General features: G+C 44.9%; 1 protein-coding gene across 1 annotated transcript; it reads left to right on the top strand.

Moving 5' to 3' along the window:
- The first annotated feature begins 8,338 nt into the window (after positions 1-8,338).
- Positions 8,339-16,821, top strand: LOC138364278 (leukocyte elastase inhibitor-like). Its single transcript, XM_069323826.1, has 6 exons — positions 8,339-8,477; positions 10,681-11,016; positions 13,017-13,155; positions 13,982-14,225; positions 15,723-15,958; positions 16,264-16,821. The coding sequence occupies exons 2-6, from the start codon at positions 10,685-10,687 to the stop codon at positions 16,606-16,608; spliced, it is 1,296 nt and encodes a 431-aa protein (XP_069179927.1). The 5' UTR covers positions 8,339-8,477; positions 10,681-10,684; the 3' UTR covers positions 16,609-16,821.
- The last annotated feature ends 675 nt before the right edge of the window (positions 16,822-17,496 follow it).

The following is a 17,496-nucleotide window of genomic DNA, read 5'->3' as shown; positions in this document are numbered from 1 at the left end:
CAGCCACGTTATTGTGACTCATCGCCTGCATTAATTTACAGTGAATAATAGTTATTATTATTGTTTAAAGACATTCAAGAATATCTTCCGTGGGAAAGAAATTCATAAATAATTAACCTACACACCTCACAGTGAGTGATGAAGACGAGGAAGCATGTGTGTGAGGAGAGATGAGTTTGAGCGGTGTGAGGGAGGTATGAGGTAGTGAGGAAGGGAATGGAGGAGTGTAGAGGTTAACTCACCCGCAGTACATAGAAGACATTTTCCACGGGACGGGACGCTTGATACATGTGACTTTAAATATTATTTAGAATTTATTTATAAGAATTTAATTATAAGAATAATTTAATTGTAAGAATTTCATGAAATAATGATGTAATTTTGGTAAACGCAGAATATGCATAGCTAGTTTCTGTAACCTCTCCACCACCGGTCACAGGATGGGTATGGTGTCTCTGTAACTCTCCGCCACCATTCACTGAATGGGTATGGTGTGCCTTGTAACCTGTTCACCATCGGTCACAGGACTGTGTGGCTCTGTAACCTCTCCACCACCGGTCACAGGATTGTGTGACTGTAACCTCTCCACCACCGGTCACAGGACTGTGTGGCTCTGTAACCTCTCCACCACCGGTCACAGGACTGTGTGACTGTAACCTCTCCACCACCGGTCACAGGACTGTGTGGCTCTGTAACCTCTCCACCACCGGTCAACACTAGGAGAGAGGCAGGAATGTGTCAAGACGGGCGGCGTCAGAGGTATGTGATTCACTGAGGGTTCCATCTAGGGACAAGTGAACCAGAATGCACAGAAAGCAAGACTTACTATCATCTTGAAAATCTGGACATTGAACAAGGAGGTGCACGGCAGCAGTAGGGATGACACGCCAGAGGCAAATTTTCATTTTTGGGGCAATTTGCCACTGGCGTGTCGGGTTTCCTTATAAATTTCCCATTTGTCTCTGGCGTGTCGGGTTTCTTGATACACTTACCGCTTTGTCACACTCGTTTAAGGCCAAAATAATTTCAGAGATATTAGAAGTTTGTTAAGAGTTCTTATTGGGATAAATCAAAATTTTTCACAGTTCGGTTTTATGAAAATATATCAGAGTTCATATAATTATAGAAGTGTATTTGCGAGTTTATGACCAAAATTTGAAGAGACCATTTGAAGACCGATTTTCTTCAGAGTCCATTTTAGACTAAATTTCAAAGACCATATAAGACCAAAATTGAACAGGGATTATTTAAGACCCAAATATTGTCAGAGACCATTTTAAACCAAATAATTTCATAAGAGAGATTATTTTAGACCCAAATATTGTCAGAGTCCACTTCGAGATCAAATCCTGTCAGAGTCCAATAAAAGACCAAAATTAGTCAGAGTCCAGTTCATGACCGAAAATTAGGCAAGGTCTGTTTTGAAGACCGAAATTTGACAGCGACCATTTTCAGACAAAAAAAAGATACTAGTTTAAGCCCAAAATTTAACAGAGTCCATTTTAAGACCAAAATTCGTCAGAGTCCACTTTGAGACCAAAATATTTCAGAGTTTTACTTACACCTGAGTTCTTAAAGAGTTCTTATGGAGGAAATTCAAATATTGTCAGAGTCCGTTTGAAGACCGAAAAATTAACTGGGTTCACCTTGAGCCTAAAAATATTCAGAGACCATTTTCAGACCAATTTTCATCAGAGTCCAGTATAAGACCCAAATTTGTCAGAGACTGCATTTTTGCTACTAATATCCCAATTTAACCCAATTTTAATCAGTCAAATTTCAGATGAAGTAGATCAAATCCAGTGACACGTTATCAACAGCAAGTATATCAGATTTCTATCTATGCCGCTCTCAAGTATAACTAGACTCCTCTCTGTTGTCACTTCGAGCTGATACATGAACTAACTGAACAATATGGGTGCACACTTAGGACTCAAATTGCATTTAAAACGCTTGCAGCAATCTGCAATTAAATAACAATGTTAACAAAACAAGGCGAGTTCATGAGACAAATCTCCAAGTTACTTTAACACTCGTCTCCAAAGACGATAATCAAAACAATAGTATAAAAATTTACAGTAATTGATCTCAATGATTAATTACGTTAATTGTACTGTCAACTGGACAGTAAACAACAAAGTACTTTACGTTAATCACTAACTAGTATGTCAGACTATCAAACAAATCCAAACTGTAATTAGCTAGGAGTTGCGTGGTGACCGCCAGCCAGGTCGGACGTTCCTGAGGTCTCTCCGCTTCTGGCTAGTGTTTACGTTGGGTGATCGCTTGTTTGCCCTGCTAGTGGTGGTTTGCCACTGACAGGGTGACGTTTGCTTAGCCATGGGGACGTCTCAGCCTCCAATGACGAGGACGCTGTCAGCTGGTCTGGCGTTTACGGTGCCTGTGGACCATCCATTGGTTGCTGTCGCCCTGGTGGACGTGCTGCATGTGGAGCTGTCGGACCTGGTGGGCATCCAGCTGCTTCAGGGCCACCGTGCTGTAGTCAAGTTCCGCCTCCAGGCTGCCTTTCAGGCGTTTCTCGAGCGGTGTGAGGGGCGTGTTTACCCTCTCCCCGATACTGCTGGCTCCATTAAGGTAGTGAATCTCAGTGTCACCTTGACGTCTGTGACGGTGCATGGTGCCCCCTTCGAATTGCAGGGCGACTTTTTTAACCTCCTGTTTCGAACGGTTTGGGGCTGTGTTAAGTGTTCGATGGAATAAGGTCGTTGCCGGGCACTGTGTTGGTATGCTTGACGGCTCCCGCACCCTGACGATGTTGCTGAAGTGTAGTGTACCGTCGTCGATGTCCGTGTTGGGTTACACGCTCCGCTGCCAGTACCGGGGTCAACCGCGCACCTGTTATCGGTGTGGTCACGAAGGTCATCTGGCTGCGGCGTGCGACGTGGGAGCAACTGGTCGGGTGCATGTTCTTTGTGCGAAGGATTTTCCGCCCCTGTTGCGTTCGGACGGTGTGGGTGCTGTGCCTGAGGCGCCTGACTGCCTGTCTGCTGCTCCGCCTGTTGAGGCGAGTTCTCTGGCCCGTGCGACACGTCAGGTGACTGCTGTGGCCCCTGGGGTTGTTGAGCCGGTGTGTGAGGGTGACGGGGCGTCGCCTGCGCTGCGTGTAGTGCAGGGTGTCCCGGTGGAGGTTCATGTCCCACCCCCGCCTATGGATGTGGTAACGGCTCCCGGGGACGCGGGTTCTGCTGTTTTGGAGGGGGTGCTTCGGCAAGGTGAGGTGCCTGCCGTGCCTGTGTGTGTTAACGACTGTAGTTCTGCTCTTTCCATTCCTTTGCAGAAGCGTGCACGTCGGTGTTCTGAGGCTGTTTCCGTGGATGATGTAGACAGTGTGGGTGATGTGGCCTCTGTGGACTCTTCGGACGGTGCGGGTGTGGCCTGTGTGGATGTAACGATGGTGGCCGTGCCTGCGGCGGGGCCTGCTGGGCGTGGTGTGGTGCGGCCTGTCTCGAAGCGTTCGCGGCGGGCTCGGAGTGTGTCTCCCCTTCGTGGTGTGCCTTGGGAGGAGGTGGGGGAGTATGGTGCTCAGCTGGCGTCCCCCGCCGTGAATGATGGTGCTGTGCGGGGCTCCGAAGTTGCTACCTGTGTCCCCCTTCCTGTGTCACCTGCTGTTGGATCCCCGCAGTGGGGGGTTGTCCCTGATGATCGGGACCTCGTCGTGATGTTGCGGAAAGATGTGCGCCGGGGGGCCTCGGCTCCTGTGCCCTGTGGTGGGGTCGCTGCCGCGCCTGCATCCCCTGCTGTTCCCCCTCCTTCATTGCCCCGGTCTGGTGGTTACCTAGTCCCGTCTGCTGGGGTCGTGCCCTGTGAGGGTCCGGAGTTGGGCCCTTATTGGGATGCCCGGGTGCTTCCGATCCCATGGTGCTCGTCCACTATCTGGGTATCGTCTGAGAAGGTGTTTGTTTATAGGGTGCCGGATAGAATGTCTCAGCCGAGGGTACTGCCTGATGGCCGGCTGCCCGCCGACCTGTGGGTGATTTGGGAAGCGTACTGCTTGCGCTTTCCGATACGCAAGTTTCCGGAGAAGTATTAGTTCCCATCTTGAGCACACGGCTACGCCGTGCCTGGATCAGCTGCCGCCGTGACCACGCCTCCCCGCCCCCCGGTGCGGGGAGTCTCCCTCTAACGTTCGCCTCTGTTTTCGTCGCCACTCCTCTCTCTACGGCCCATCACATCTACTGCTTTTGACTTTTTTCTCCTCCTCACCATCAACGCGTCTCCTTACATCTGTCCTGGTGCAGTCATCGGGAGGGTTACCCCTTCATGCAAACTGCACCTATTCTCAAGAAGAAGTAATTAGCTAGCCATAATTACTCAGTCACTTGAATCATCATGCATTCAGTAAAGTAATTACATTAATTACTGTTAAACCGACAGATAATCGAAAACGAATTACATTAACACAATGCCGTCACTCTCGACAGCTTGCCAATCCAAACTATGTTAAATCAGCTTGATGATATTAACTACACTTAATTAACTTAAGTAATTAATTACTGTCAAATGGACAAATAATTAATTCAGAACAAATTATATTAACTAAACACTGCCAGGCGATGAGTCACAATAACGTGGCTGAAGTAGTTTGACCAGACCACACACTAGCAGGTGAAGGGACGACAACGTTTCGGTCCGTCCTGGACCATTCTCAAGTCGATTGTGATGAGGGAGGTGATACAGGCAATAAAAAGTCAAGAGAGAGGTGAGCTGATAGTATATTCATCACTGTTGAGAGGGAAGGTATACACATCATCGTTGAGAGGGATTTTATACACATCACCGTTGAGCAGGATGGTGCACTCATCACCGTTGAGAAATGGTATACGCATCATCAAGCAGAATTAAGGAGCTGAATGCTAAGCTTGCAATTAGGATAGCCAGAGATCCCCATTACAATGATATTGTTAAGAAAAAATTGAGCTCTGTGCTACTTTCAGGGGGAAACAGGAGAAGCAAAAAATGGCATCACAGATCAGTCTGCTACCTCGAAGAGCTTCACCTGCTTGAGCAAGCTCGTGAGCTCCTGCCTGTAGAGAGGTTACCTCCCTGGGAGGATGACTCATGTATGATTATCATCAATGAAATGGCAATGAAAAAATCCCACATGTTACCACAAGAAATGAGGCACAAATATCTCGAGGAAATTTATAAAGAAGCCGGAGATGAACTAGATCAAATCTACACAGACGGGTCATCTAATCCTGTCAATGGAAGTGCTGATGCAGCATACACGGTAATCAAGGATAATACTTTCCAAGGCAGAAATGAAGAAAAAGCGCGTATTGAGAACTATGCCTCTTGAACGCAAGCAGAGCTAACTGCCATTGTTATGGCGTTAAGGTTTCTTAACGGAACACTAATGGTGCAGTGATTTGCACTGATTCAAAAGCAGCACTGCAAAGCCTAAGTAAAAATCGGGCAGAAAATCTTGCAATAGTTGCTGAAATTAAGAGAGCTGTGAGAGTACTTACCAATGAGGGAAGAGTCATGAAGTTTCTGTGGATCCCCTCCCATGATGGAATATGTGGGAATGAACGAGCAGATGTGCTGGCTGCTGAAGGCGCTGAAGGAGACCATATTGAATACTTCATACCCAAGACTCTACTACAAATTAGAGGTATTGTCAGGCAACATCACCGTGACAAGGTAAATGAGGAAAGGAGGATAGAAGCACAAGCCAGTGAATCTGTACGATGGTACAACATGGTTGCAGCTGGTAATCCCAGTCATTATGGCCGAAGAGGAGGAGGACGAGAGAGAGAATCAGTAATAGCGAGAATCCGTCTTGGATACAAATATCCATGGAGATATGGAATGGAAACAACAGTTGATCAGCGAAATTGTAGAATCTGTGGTGAGAGTGATGGACACCGCCTTGACCACTATCTACGTGAATGTGAACACCTGAGAGACATCAGAAGTATCTGTAGAATAATAAACCCCACATTGTTCGAGTTAGGAAAACACTATTTGTCAAATATTGATACTGTTCCTAAAAGATTCCCCCACTTTGCACCCGCATGATAACGTAAGCTTTTAAGGGTTGATAGATGTTAACCTTCTTGTTTGAGGAGCTGTTCACTTGAGACAGTTAAGCAAGTTCCAGCTGTGTCTGGGTACAAGTGACAGGATGAATAGCCCAGCGGGTTTTTTTCCTATTGGGGAGTGTTGTACATGCTGCTATGGCGGCATGTCCACTCAAAAGATGAGTGGCGCTGCCCAATAAACTCGCCCCTCGGGGCAAAAATTTAAAATTTAATTTAAATTGAGAGGGTTGGTATACATTACCGTTGAGAGGGATGGTATACTCATCGGGGAGTCCACTGGGAGCGGCAAATCCGCTCTAAATGGAAAGAGTTACACAGTTGCAAAACCGCGAGAGTGGGAAGTTGATCAGACATGTTGAGTGACGTCACGCGTTCGCTCGCACCCTCACTCTTCTTTATTAAAACAGTTAACACTGAAAAGCATCACTGAACGTACTCAGAGAATGGGTAACGATGTGTATCAGTGCTATACCGACGGCTCTGTAGAAGAAGGTGGACGATGTACCGGATGTGCATGTAATATATTTGAACAATGTTCTTCTCTCGTACATACAGCAATGAAGCGCGTCAATGACTGGGCAAGTACAATTCAAACCGAGCTTGCAGGCCACTGCCAATTTTCTTGCAATGAACCTTGCCACTGAATTTATAAAAGACAAAGACAGTGGACTTATATACTGTGACTCGCAGAGTGCACTACTGGCATTGAACGCACATAGTAGTGACACCCGTAAAATAGTCAGTGATATTCGAATGAATGTTTTAGCTGCTAAAGAAAACAGAGTTGAAATTAAATTCCTATGGATACCATCACATGTTGGCATCTCAAGGCATGACACTGTTGATATGCTTGCAAAGACCGCCTGCAGAAAACCAGTGGTAGAAATTGATATGGGTGTTTCATTAGCAGTGACAAAGAGAATACTTAAACAAATATCTAATAAAGATCTCACCGACCTAACAAATTCACAAAGACCGGAAAGGTGTAGCATTAAATATTATGATAGATATCGTGAGGAGACATTCACATATAAGACTAATTGAACAAGAACCTGGCAATGTGATGTTATAGTGGCCAGAATACGCCTGGGATATAGACGTATTTGGCAGCTTTCTCAAAACCCAAATGTCCAGTACACAATGTGTCAACTTTGTGAAAGAGAAAACATGCACTTACTTGAACATTATATTGTAGAATGTCCCCTATTGACTGACTTTCGCCCTCCTGGGGTAAGGTATGCTGAACTGCGTAATTACTATATGAGTATTGGAACACTTGATGATATATCGGACTTGTAAACAAAAATAACCATGTAATGTATCAATTTTACAATGTATGTATGTGTTGTAACTATATAACCTGAGCTTGTAAAAGCACCTTAATCACCTTCAGTGATTAAGTGCTTAATTGCACACTAGTTTCTCTATCAGCAATCTTACCCTGTCAGAGTAAAATGTATGTGAATGCATGTGTGTGTATATATGTATGTATATATGTATATGTACGTATATGTGTGTGTGTATGTATATCTTGTAAGTATATATGGAAGCTGATCAGAATTACATTTCACCTATGTAAATGCACATTAATGACACTGTAAAAGACACATCGAACACTTTATGTAGGGCATACGTAAATCTGTGTATCTATGTATCTGCGTATGTAGGTTAACTTAGCATTTTAAAAGCACCGAATCACCTTCTGTGGTTGATTGTTCAATAAACCCCTAAACTATATGTTTAACACATCTCTAACCCTGTCCATGGAGAACAGAAGAAAATGTATATATGATGGTTAGCATTGTGAATGTGTGGCCACGTCTGTGGTAGAAAATAATAATAAAAAAAACTCTCCGGTTTTCCCACCGGCGGAAATTTTTCCTAGAACGGGTTACATATTTCCCTCTGGTCATCGTTCACTCTCCGGAGTGTATCGTTCACTCTGCGTCCTCAGCATCTTCCCATAGATGCACTTCAGCGCGTTCACGGCCACTGTTGGCTGAGACTCGTTTGACACGTGTGGCTGATAGACAGCATGTTGTCCCGATCAGAGCCCTGGCCCTCACCACTACAACCACACCACAACTATTACCAGACTACAACAGCGCTGCATGTGTGTGTGTCCCCTGCCAGAAGACACACACAACTGGAACATGAAATGTATCATTCTGCGTCACTGGTCCAGAGCCGGGGCGCCACAGGATGCTAGAGTGAGGGAAAAAGGAACAGTGAGTGAAGGCGGACAGTCGGCAGGCGAGCGGGGCGGGTATATATGCTGGCCCTGAGTACCACCACACACAGTCACCAGCGTCCTCACCCACCACCGGTGCTTCTCCCGTCACTGTTGACCATCATACAGCTCCAGTGACACTGTCCTCGTCTCTTCCAGCAGCCAATAACCGGTTCCTCCAGGTTGGTTGGTCTTTGCTGTGTGGCTTTGATAAGGAAACAGTTCAAGGGGGCTGCATGGGTAACAGCTTCCCTGACTTTGCGCCCTGGAGAGACTGCCCCAGACCGACAACCAGAGCGCAACTCCATATTCTCTTGAGAGTGATGGATGACCGCTACTACTAGTTCAAGTGTGGTGTTGATTCACGGAGTGGTGGTGTCATCACCAAGTGAGCTCATCACCTGCTCATCACCAGCAGCATCATTTGTTGATTACTCCCGCCTTGACACCAGACACCTGTGGCCGGTCATGGCCTCATGTCACTTGTGTCATAAGTTCACAGCACTAAAGGATGTGTTGTGACACTCTCACCAGATGGTGTCCGGTGTCAACCTCACACTAGAATGTGTCATATTACCTCGCCTCACGCGACTTGTGTCATAAACTATCGACATTGGAGGACTGTGTCATAATCTCACGAAACTTGAGGTTGTGTGGTGTCAAACTCCCGACACAAGTCGTGACACTAGTGCTCTGTCATACGTTCGTCACATTAGAGTGTTGTGTCATAACCTGACGACACTGGAGGATGTTTAGTGACAGTCTCACGATACTTGGGTGTTGTGTCATAACGTTAAGTGTTGTTGTGTCAAGTTTGATCACGACACTGAACAGCTGTGTCATAAGCTTATGCCCGCCTACCTATTGGCTGGATAAGGTGTGTGTTGGTGTCATAAGCAACAACAACAGAAGTGCGTGGTGTCAGAAGCTCATGACACTAGAGATTAATTGGCCGGTGAGCGTTAACAACTGTGATTTGTGGCTGACACAGAGGAAGCTTCAGGTAGTTTACTTCACTTATTAGGCAACCCATACCCACCCCCGTGGGCGGTAGTTGGCACAATACCCACCCCGTGGGCGGTAGAGGGTACCATACCCACCCCGTGGGCGGTAGTGGGCACCATACCCACCCCTTGGGCGGTAGAGGGTACCATACCCACCCCGTGGGCGGTAGTGGGCACCATACCCACCCCTTGGGCGGTAGAGGGTACCATACCCACCCCGAAGGTGGTAGTGGGCACCATACCCATCCTGTGAGTGGTAGTGGACCCCATACCCACCCTTTGGGGGGTAGTGGACCCCATACCCATCCTGTGGCGGTAGTGGGCATCATACCCATCCTGTGGGGGGTAGTGGGCACCATACCCATCCTGTGGGGGGTAGTGGGCACCATACCCATCCTGTGGGCGGTAGTGGGCATCATACCCCATTCACTCTCCCTCTCGTTCCCTCTACCTCTCTCCGTCACTCCAGTTCTCTCTGCCTCTGTCACTCTAAATCTCTCTGGTTCTCTCCCTCTCTCACGTCTCTACCTCCTGTTCCCCCTCCCTCTACCTCTCTCCGTCCATCCTATTCCTCTCCTAATGGGGAAAAGATGCTCGAGTAATATTCAGTCAACGTTATTGATGTTGAATCAATGGTATGGACGTTGATTCTTTAGGATAACAGCTGTTAACTCTGTTTAACACTCTATGGGCAGTCAAACCCTCATTTTATATTTCACAGGACTTGCTGGTGGATGCATAGGAGCCGATCCTTCTTAATTAAGGAGAGGTCGACCCCAACCGTCCTATGGCTTTGACTGTAAAGTCACAAATCAGGATGTAATGTTCTGTGAGAGGCTAGCCCTAAACGTCTGGCTTCCCTTCTCTGACAGACATCCTAATTAATAGATACAGATAATCGGCTCAGAAACGGAATCCCAAAGTTGATTTAGTGAAACAAGTTCAGCCTTGATGAGCCAGTTACATGGCCACGTCAACAGTCACAGGTTAATTAGTTTATTATGATCCCCATTAATCATATCTGGCGGGTGAGTGACAGAAAGGTTTCAGTTTCACATGAAGGGTTCAAGAGATTTAAGCAGTCACCGTGGTGTAGTGGTTTAGACCCTCTCCTGGCGTTTCGCGAAACCTTTGTTTCTAGGTTCGTATCCTGGCCGGAGAGGATTTACTGGGCGCCAATCCTTAACTGTAGTCTCTGTTTAACCCAACAGTAAAATGGGTACCTGGTTGTTAAACGATTTGGCGGGTCGTATTCCAGGGAACATTGGATGAAGGACTTGCCCGAAACGCTACGCGTACTAGTGGCTGTACAAGAATGTATAAGAACTCTTGTATATATAAATAATTAAAAATATAAAATAAAAATCTTGTCTTCCGGCAGAAATATGAGGTGGGAAGCTGTGGCGGGAGTTACCATGGCGACGGTTGTCGTGGCAACGGTGGCCAGCGCCGTCCCACAATGCCTCTCCGACAGTGGCAACTCCAGAGGCGTCAACACTGACCTCTCCGGCATCAACGACTTCAGCTTTGATCTCTACAGACAACTTTCCCGCAACACCCCGGCCGAGAACCTCTTTTTCTCGCCCTATAGCATTTGGACAGCGCTCACCCTGACCTACTTCGGGACGGCGGGAAGCACCAAGACCCAACTGGAAGCCGCGCTCAGGGTTACGGACAAGGCGTCAACACTGCGGTTGTGGCGCGCACTTGACGTAATGTGAGTACCGACTATCACCTCACTATATTATTATCATACACGATTTCTTCAAGCACATTACAATATTCACTTACACCAATGGTATTCCCAGACACAAAGATGCTTATAAACACTGATAATGAGTTCCCCAGCACGCACATGCTACATGGCTGACCAGACCACATACTAGAAGGTGAAGGGACGACGACGTTTCGGTCCGTCCTGGACCATTCTCAAGTCGATTGTGATGAGGAAGTAGATGCAGGCAATAAATAGGCTAGAGAGAGGTGAGGAGCAAAGTGTAGTAGAGGAGATAGTAGTAGGAATAATAATAAGATAGTAATAATTAAAAAAAAATTGGTCTAAAATAATAAAAAAAATTGATTGGTCTTCCTCTAAAAATTATTTTAGAGGAAGACCAAACAATAGGATGATTGGAATCCCTCACATGACTGAAGAGAGCATTGTTAGTGTCTGCAGACTTAACACTTCTCTTGTGTTCTTTAAGTCTGTAATTCAGTGTACGGCCAGTTTCGCCAAAGTATTGGAGAGGACAAGACGAATTCTTTCTTTCTCTTTCCTTTTCTTTCTCTCTTCTCTCTTTTCTATTCTTTGTTTCCTTTATCTCCTCATTCGGTGGTTATAATAGGAGTATGGGCCAATAGACTCTCTGCATTTTCTATTCCTACTGCTATCTCCTCTACTACACTTTGCTCCTCACTTCTCTCTAGCCTATTTATTGCCTGCATCTACTTCCTCATCACAATCGACTTGAGAATGGTCCAGGACGGACCGAAACGTCGTCGTCCCTTCACCTTCTAGTATGTGGTCTGGTCAACTTACTTTAGCCACGTTATTGTGACTCATCGCCTGCATGCCACGTGACTCCTGCAGCGCAGTAGGCTACAGCCTCAGCTCACACGCGAGGGACTCTAATTCAATTCTCTGGCAGGACACAAGCACCTGGTCACGTTTCCTTTCACCTGATGCATCTGTTCACCAAACAATTAATTGGTACCAAGCAAATTAAGAAAATTGCTGTGAGTTTGAATCCGGGGAGGTTGTACCCCCCATTTGGTGACTGATGAAAGAGTATGATTCGTTCATCATATTCTTATTTGTCTACGATCACCATCACTAGCACCAACACCATAACTAGCACCAACACCATCACTAGCACCAACACCATCACTAGCACCAACACCATCACTAGCACCAACACCATCACTAGCACCAACACCATCACTAGAACCAACACCATCACTAGTATCATCACCATTACTAGCATCATCACCATCACTAGCATCATCATCATCACTAGCATCATCACCATCACTAGCATCATTACCATCACTAGCATCATCACCATCACTAGCACCAACACCATCACTAGTATCATCACCATTACTAGCATCATCACGATCACTAACACCAACACCATCACTGGCATCAACACCATCACTAGCATCATCACCATCACTAGCATCATCACCATCACTAGCATCATCATTACTACTCCCACCATCACTAGCACCATCATTACTACTCCCACCATCACTAGCACCAACACGATCACTAGTATCATCACTATTACTAGCATCATCACCATCACTAGCATCAACACCATCACTGGCATCAACACCATCACTAGCATCATCACCATCACTAGCACCAAAACCATCACTAGCACCATCATTACTACTCCCACCATCACTAGCATCATCACCATCACTAGCATCATCACCATCACTAGCACCATCATTACTACTCCCACCATCACCACTACTGCCACCAATACCACTACTATTCCCACCATCACCACTACCACCACCCTACTGCCACTATCACCACCCTACTGCCGCTATCACCACCCTACTGCCACTATCACCACTACCACCACCATCTCCACTACCACCACCACCACTACTGCTAACATCACTACTACTACTCCCACCATCACCACTTCCATCACCACCACTACCACTACCATCACCACTACAGCCAGGCTCTCCCCCACACAGGTACGCCCAGCGAGCCAGCAGCCAGTCCCAATACACCTTCAACATCGCCAATCGTGCCTACTTTGACGACCTCCTTGACCTGCGACCTTGCATCTCCACCATCCTCCACAAGGAGCTCCAGAAGATCGACTTCTCAGACGTAAGAGATAAGGGTTTTTACTCATTATTTTCAAATACCTTTTATCATGTTTTTCTCGTATTTCTTGGCGGTAACTGACCTGTTTAATTAATTTTGGTTAATTAGATTATTATGTCTCCGAACCGCCTTGCGATGTTGTGGGTCACTGAATGGCTTCAGGAACTGGACCCTTATGTTATGTAGGTTAAGACAGTTATATATGTTGCGAATAAGTTTCAATTTTAATTTGTCTCGAAGTTACAATTGCAACGGCAATTGATTAAGTTATAATTAAAGAGATCAAGTTGCAATTGCATTGATTAAGTTACAATTGTACAGAGTAAGTTACATTTTCAGTGATTAAGTTAGAATAGCCGTGAAAAATTATCAGTTATAGTGATTTAGTTTCAGTTGTGTTAAGGAAGGTCCTATTGCAGTTATCAAGTTACAATTGTAGTGATCAAGTTTCAATTATAGCTATGAAGTTACAATTGTAGTTATTAAGTTAAAGTGACCAAGTTACAGGCGATCAGGTTAATTGCTTAACTTGGTTAAGCTATTACTAAAATGATCATGGTAGTAGTCGTGATCAAGTACGAAAAGGTGAAAAGTCAGCGAAGTGTACACAACGCAATCCCAGTTACACTATTGTCACTTCGTTGTGTATTTGACTGGAGCGTCTGGTGGAGGACCACCTCTACCTTCCCCAGAGTCCAGGCGGGTTATCTACAAGACTTGGGTTGGCCATCCCCAAGTGAGGGGATGTTTTGGCTCATCTGTTGTGAAAAGTTTTCATTGTTGCCCATTTATCAAGATAATTATTAACGAGTAATTTGTTCATCACCAGCTTTACGGTTCTTCGGCCACCATCAACGAGTTCGTGTCCACCACCACCAAAGGCCTCATTCCGAATCTGGTGAGCCCTGATGACATGGTGGACGCCATCATGATGCTTATCAACGCCGCCTACTTCAAGGGCACCTGGAGGTACCAGTTCAAACCCTCGCACACACAACCCAGGCAGTTCTTTGTCTCCCCCGGCCACTCTGTCGACGTGGCCATGATGAGGATCAAGACAAAGCTCAGGCTAGGTAAGGTTACATCACCAGGTGAAGCTCGGCCAGTGTCCTTGTATTATCGTCATTATTATTAAGACATTTGATGGAGTCCCAGAAACACTGCAGGGTCGGAGGACCAGCGTGTAAATACGACGGAGGCATTGTAATGAAGTGAAGGGAGTAACTAGATTAAATACGGGTTATGGGATCTGATTCTAGTTGACTACACTTCAGTTACCATAAGCCTTGCACTGGCCTGTTTCTTAGTATAGGGAGAGTGAGAGACCTTCACTTCCAGATCTTAAGTGAGGCCGGCCTACTACGGTAACCACACTCCTGATAGTTACATTAGAATGGGAGTGATAGAGTCTTGATAACCAGAGAAAAGAGGGAGAGAGGCGGACTATATTCATTCTAAGGGGAGGAAAGATGAGATGTTTTACCCACTTAAGGTGTAGGAAAGGAGAATACAGCTACTGCTTATTAATTTATAGACATATCGGGTGTCTGATATCTTAATTCTTTACCCATTAATGATAACATTTACTCAGTTCTTCAGTAAATGCTTTGACTTTCTTACATCAAGTCTGTGTAATAATTTCGAGGTGGATAAAAGTGTGCATTTGACATATTTATGTCCCCCTTGATCAACCAACATTTCAACACAATATTTTAATGCATTACTGGTCTGGCGCTCCTAACTAATTTCCAGAATATATATAAATTTACTGGACTTCATCTAACTTTCCAAAGATACTAACATTAGTTCAGTCGCCGATAGAAAACTGTGTTGCTACACAATTGATCTACCGCTGACATATTCCGGACATTTTGGTACACAATACTACGCTTACACTCACCAAAGATCTTCTACCATGGACGCTACATGAGTCTTCCCTCCCAAATAGGGTCAGAGACCACTGTGCTTGGCTGTCCTGCAGCACCTCTGAGAGAGGCTTCCTCCCTGGAGTCTGGATCCGTATCTGAATATGGATCGGAAGTTATTCCTCTCTCAAGTGCTCCAGTATTTCAGATACTGGAAATGGAGAACTGGAGCACCTGAGAGAGACAGAGAATTCCATAGATATTCGAGCCACATTCAAATATTAATCCCAAATATAGAGAGCTAGTGCCCCTTTCAATTAGCCTGAGGTTTCTTTCCTGTCGGTCATGTCAAAGCAGTTACCAACTGCATCCTCTCTATGTGACCCAACACAATCATGGGATTAGTAGGTCGTACTGTAATTAAAACCTTCATTAATGGCATTATACGAGCACTGATCAATTTTGACAAAACATTCTGCATTATTCCTGTCCACCAGATTTTATTTCGTGTCTTTTTTCTTGCATAGGGCCTCCAGTGCCTGCTTCTTTTCGCCCTTGACAACGTTCATAACAGGACATAATCACAAACTATTATGTAATAAGTGTATTCAAATTTGACGCTGGTACACACAAATACCAACTCACTAAAATCAAACTACAACCTCTATAAGATTGTACATGATAGCTCTTCCTCCACACTATCAGCCCACTCAGAGGAGCTGGCAGCCCAAGTTCTGGAAGTACCCTACGCCGGAGACGCCATTTCCATGTTGTTGTTACTGCCGGACGTCGAGGGAGAGGAAGGGTTCCGGCGCGTGGTGTCAGCGCTCACTTCCGGCACCCTGTTGAGAGCCACCCAGGAACGGGCCCATACTGACACGGTCGAACTTTTCCTGCCCAAGTTTAAGTTGGAACAGATGCTCGAGGATGATTTGAAGGAGGTAAGACATAAGCTAGTTCCAGCTTTACTGTGTAATTAACATGATCCAAACTTTAATAAATTTATTCCTAATGAAAAATATATAAAATTGCTCATTAAAATATATGTTTCTTGGGTCAGGCTTCAGATGAGCTGAGATACGATAGTAGCTTTCTAGACGGTGTTTAATCTGTTTAAGAGAGTGACAGTAGGGTGGAGATGATGGTGATGAGGACTATGATTTGGTTATAATTAAAAGATCAAGTGATTGATAAAAACAAAAACCAATACCATAATTAACACCCTTTGTGTCCCTTCCCTGACCAGGGCCTCAAGAACCTGGGCATCCGTGACCTGTTCAACGGTAGTTTAGCCGACCTGTCGCAGTTCTCAGTCAACAAGGAGCTCGTCGTCAGCAAGACAATCCACAAAGCTTTCGTCGAGGTGAATGAAGAAGGGACAGAGGCCGCAGCTTCGACGGCGGTGGTGGCCGTAGTCAGATCCGGCTTCAACAGGGCACATAGTTTCGTCTGTAACAGACCGTTCTTGTTCCTCATTCACGACAACCAAACTAAAAACGTTCTGTTCATGGGAGCCTACAAGAAGCCGCTGACAGGCTCCTACAGGAAGACGCAGACAGCCTACAGGAGAGGCAGTGGAAAAAATAAATAGTCATGAGGAACGACATGGGTTGAGAATATTGAAAGCGGTAGAAATGCATTTAGAGAATGTAACACATAATGAGAATCAACACGAGAAAGATAGATGAATGAAATGGAGACGTACAGAGACACAATACATGTCTTTACACAATACATGAAAGCCTCAAACAGAAATTAAACACAAAATGAAGACTGATACATAATATGCACAAAAAAAATCACCTTAACGTGATATAACAATGAGAAAATCAGTAAGACCCGTGTGTGCAAGTCCAAATCCTCCTCACAGCTCATACTGATGTTCTCACACATAAATGTACTAGAGTTGTATAGAATAAGGTGCCTCAGTACTGTATATATAAAGACATTATTTTATTTTAAATAAGCAAAATTTTATTTGTTTACTGTTATGAAGTTATAAATATATTTATAAAGTTAATTTGTCAATGATTTAACCAACAATAGTTGATAAGCAATATAAATTGGTAAATAAATAAATAATTATTGTTAAATATTTGTAATTACTGATATAAAATGCTGATTTTAAGAACTTTGAAAATGTGTGAGGTGCTCATACTCTGTTTTTAGCAAGTATAATGACTAAACAATCAGTATTATGAAAAGAAATACTTTAATACGAGATTACTACATCACAAGCATTGCAAAGGTGTTAGATTATAATTCAACACTTCTAGTACGAGCATATAACACAAAATTTTAACTTTTAATAAGTTTATGGACATTTTACTAGGGTGAACTTTTGACACTACTAGTGTGAACTTATGACACTACTAATAGCGTGAGCTTATGGCACCACACTCCTAGTGTAGGCTTATGACACTACGTCTAGTGTGAGCTTATGACACTGCACTTTTAGTGTGAGCTTATGACACTACAA

This window comes from Procambarus clarkii, chromosome 13 (genome assembly GCF_040958095.1).
Source record: "Procambarus clarkii isolate CNS0578487 chromosome 13, FALCON_Pclarkii_2.0, whole genome shotgun sequence".
Lineage (NCBI taxonomy): Eukaryota > Metazoa > Arthropoda > Malacostraca > Decapoda > Cambaridae > Procambarus > Procambarus clarkii.
Note: the sequence above shows the minus strand (reverse complement) of the source record. Positions and strands in the feature narration are given on the sequence as shown.

Excerpts from the sequence above, each read along its gene's own strand:
- LOC138364278 (XM_069323826.1), top strand. The coding sequence starts at position 10,685 with ATGAGGTGGGAAGCTGTGGCGGGAGTTACCATGGCGACGGTTGTCGTG. Across the intron at positions 11,017-13,016 it reads TGGCGCGCACTTGACGTAAT|GTACGCCCAGCGAGCCAGCA; the intron begins GTGAGTACCGAC and ends TCCCCCACACAG. Across the intron at positions 15,959-16,263 it reads TCGAGGATGATTTGAAGGAG|GGCCTCAAGAACCTGGGCAT; the intron begins GTAAGACATAAG and ends TTCCCTGACCAG.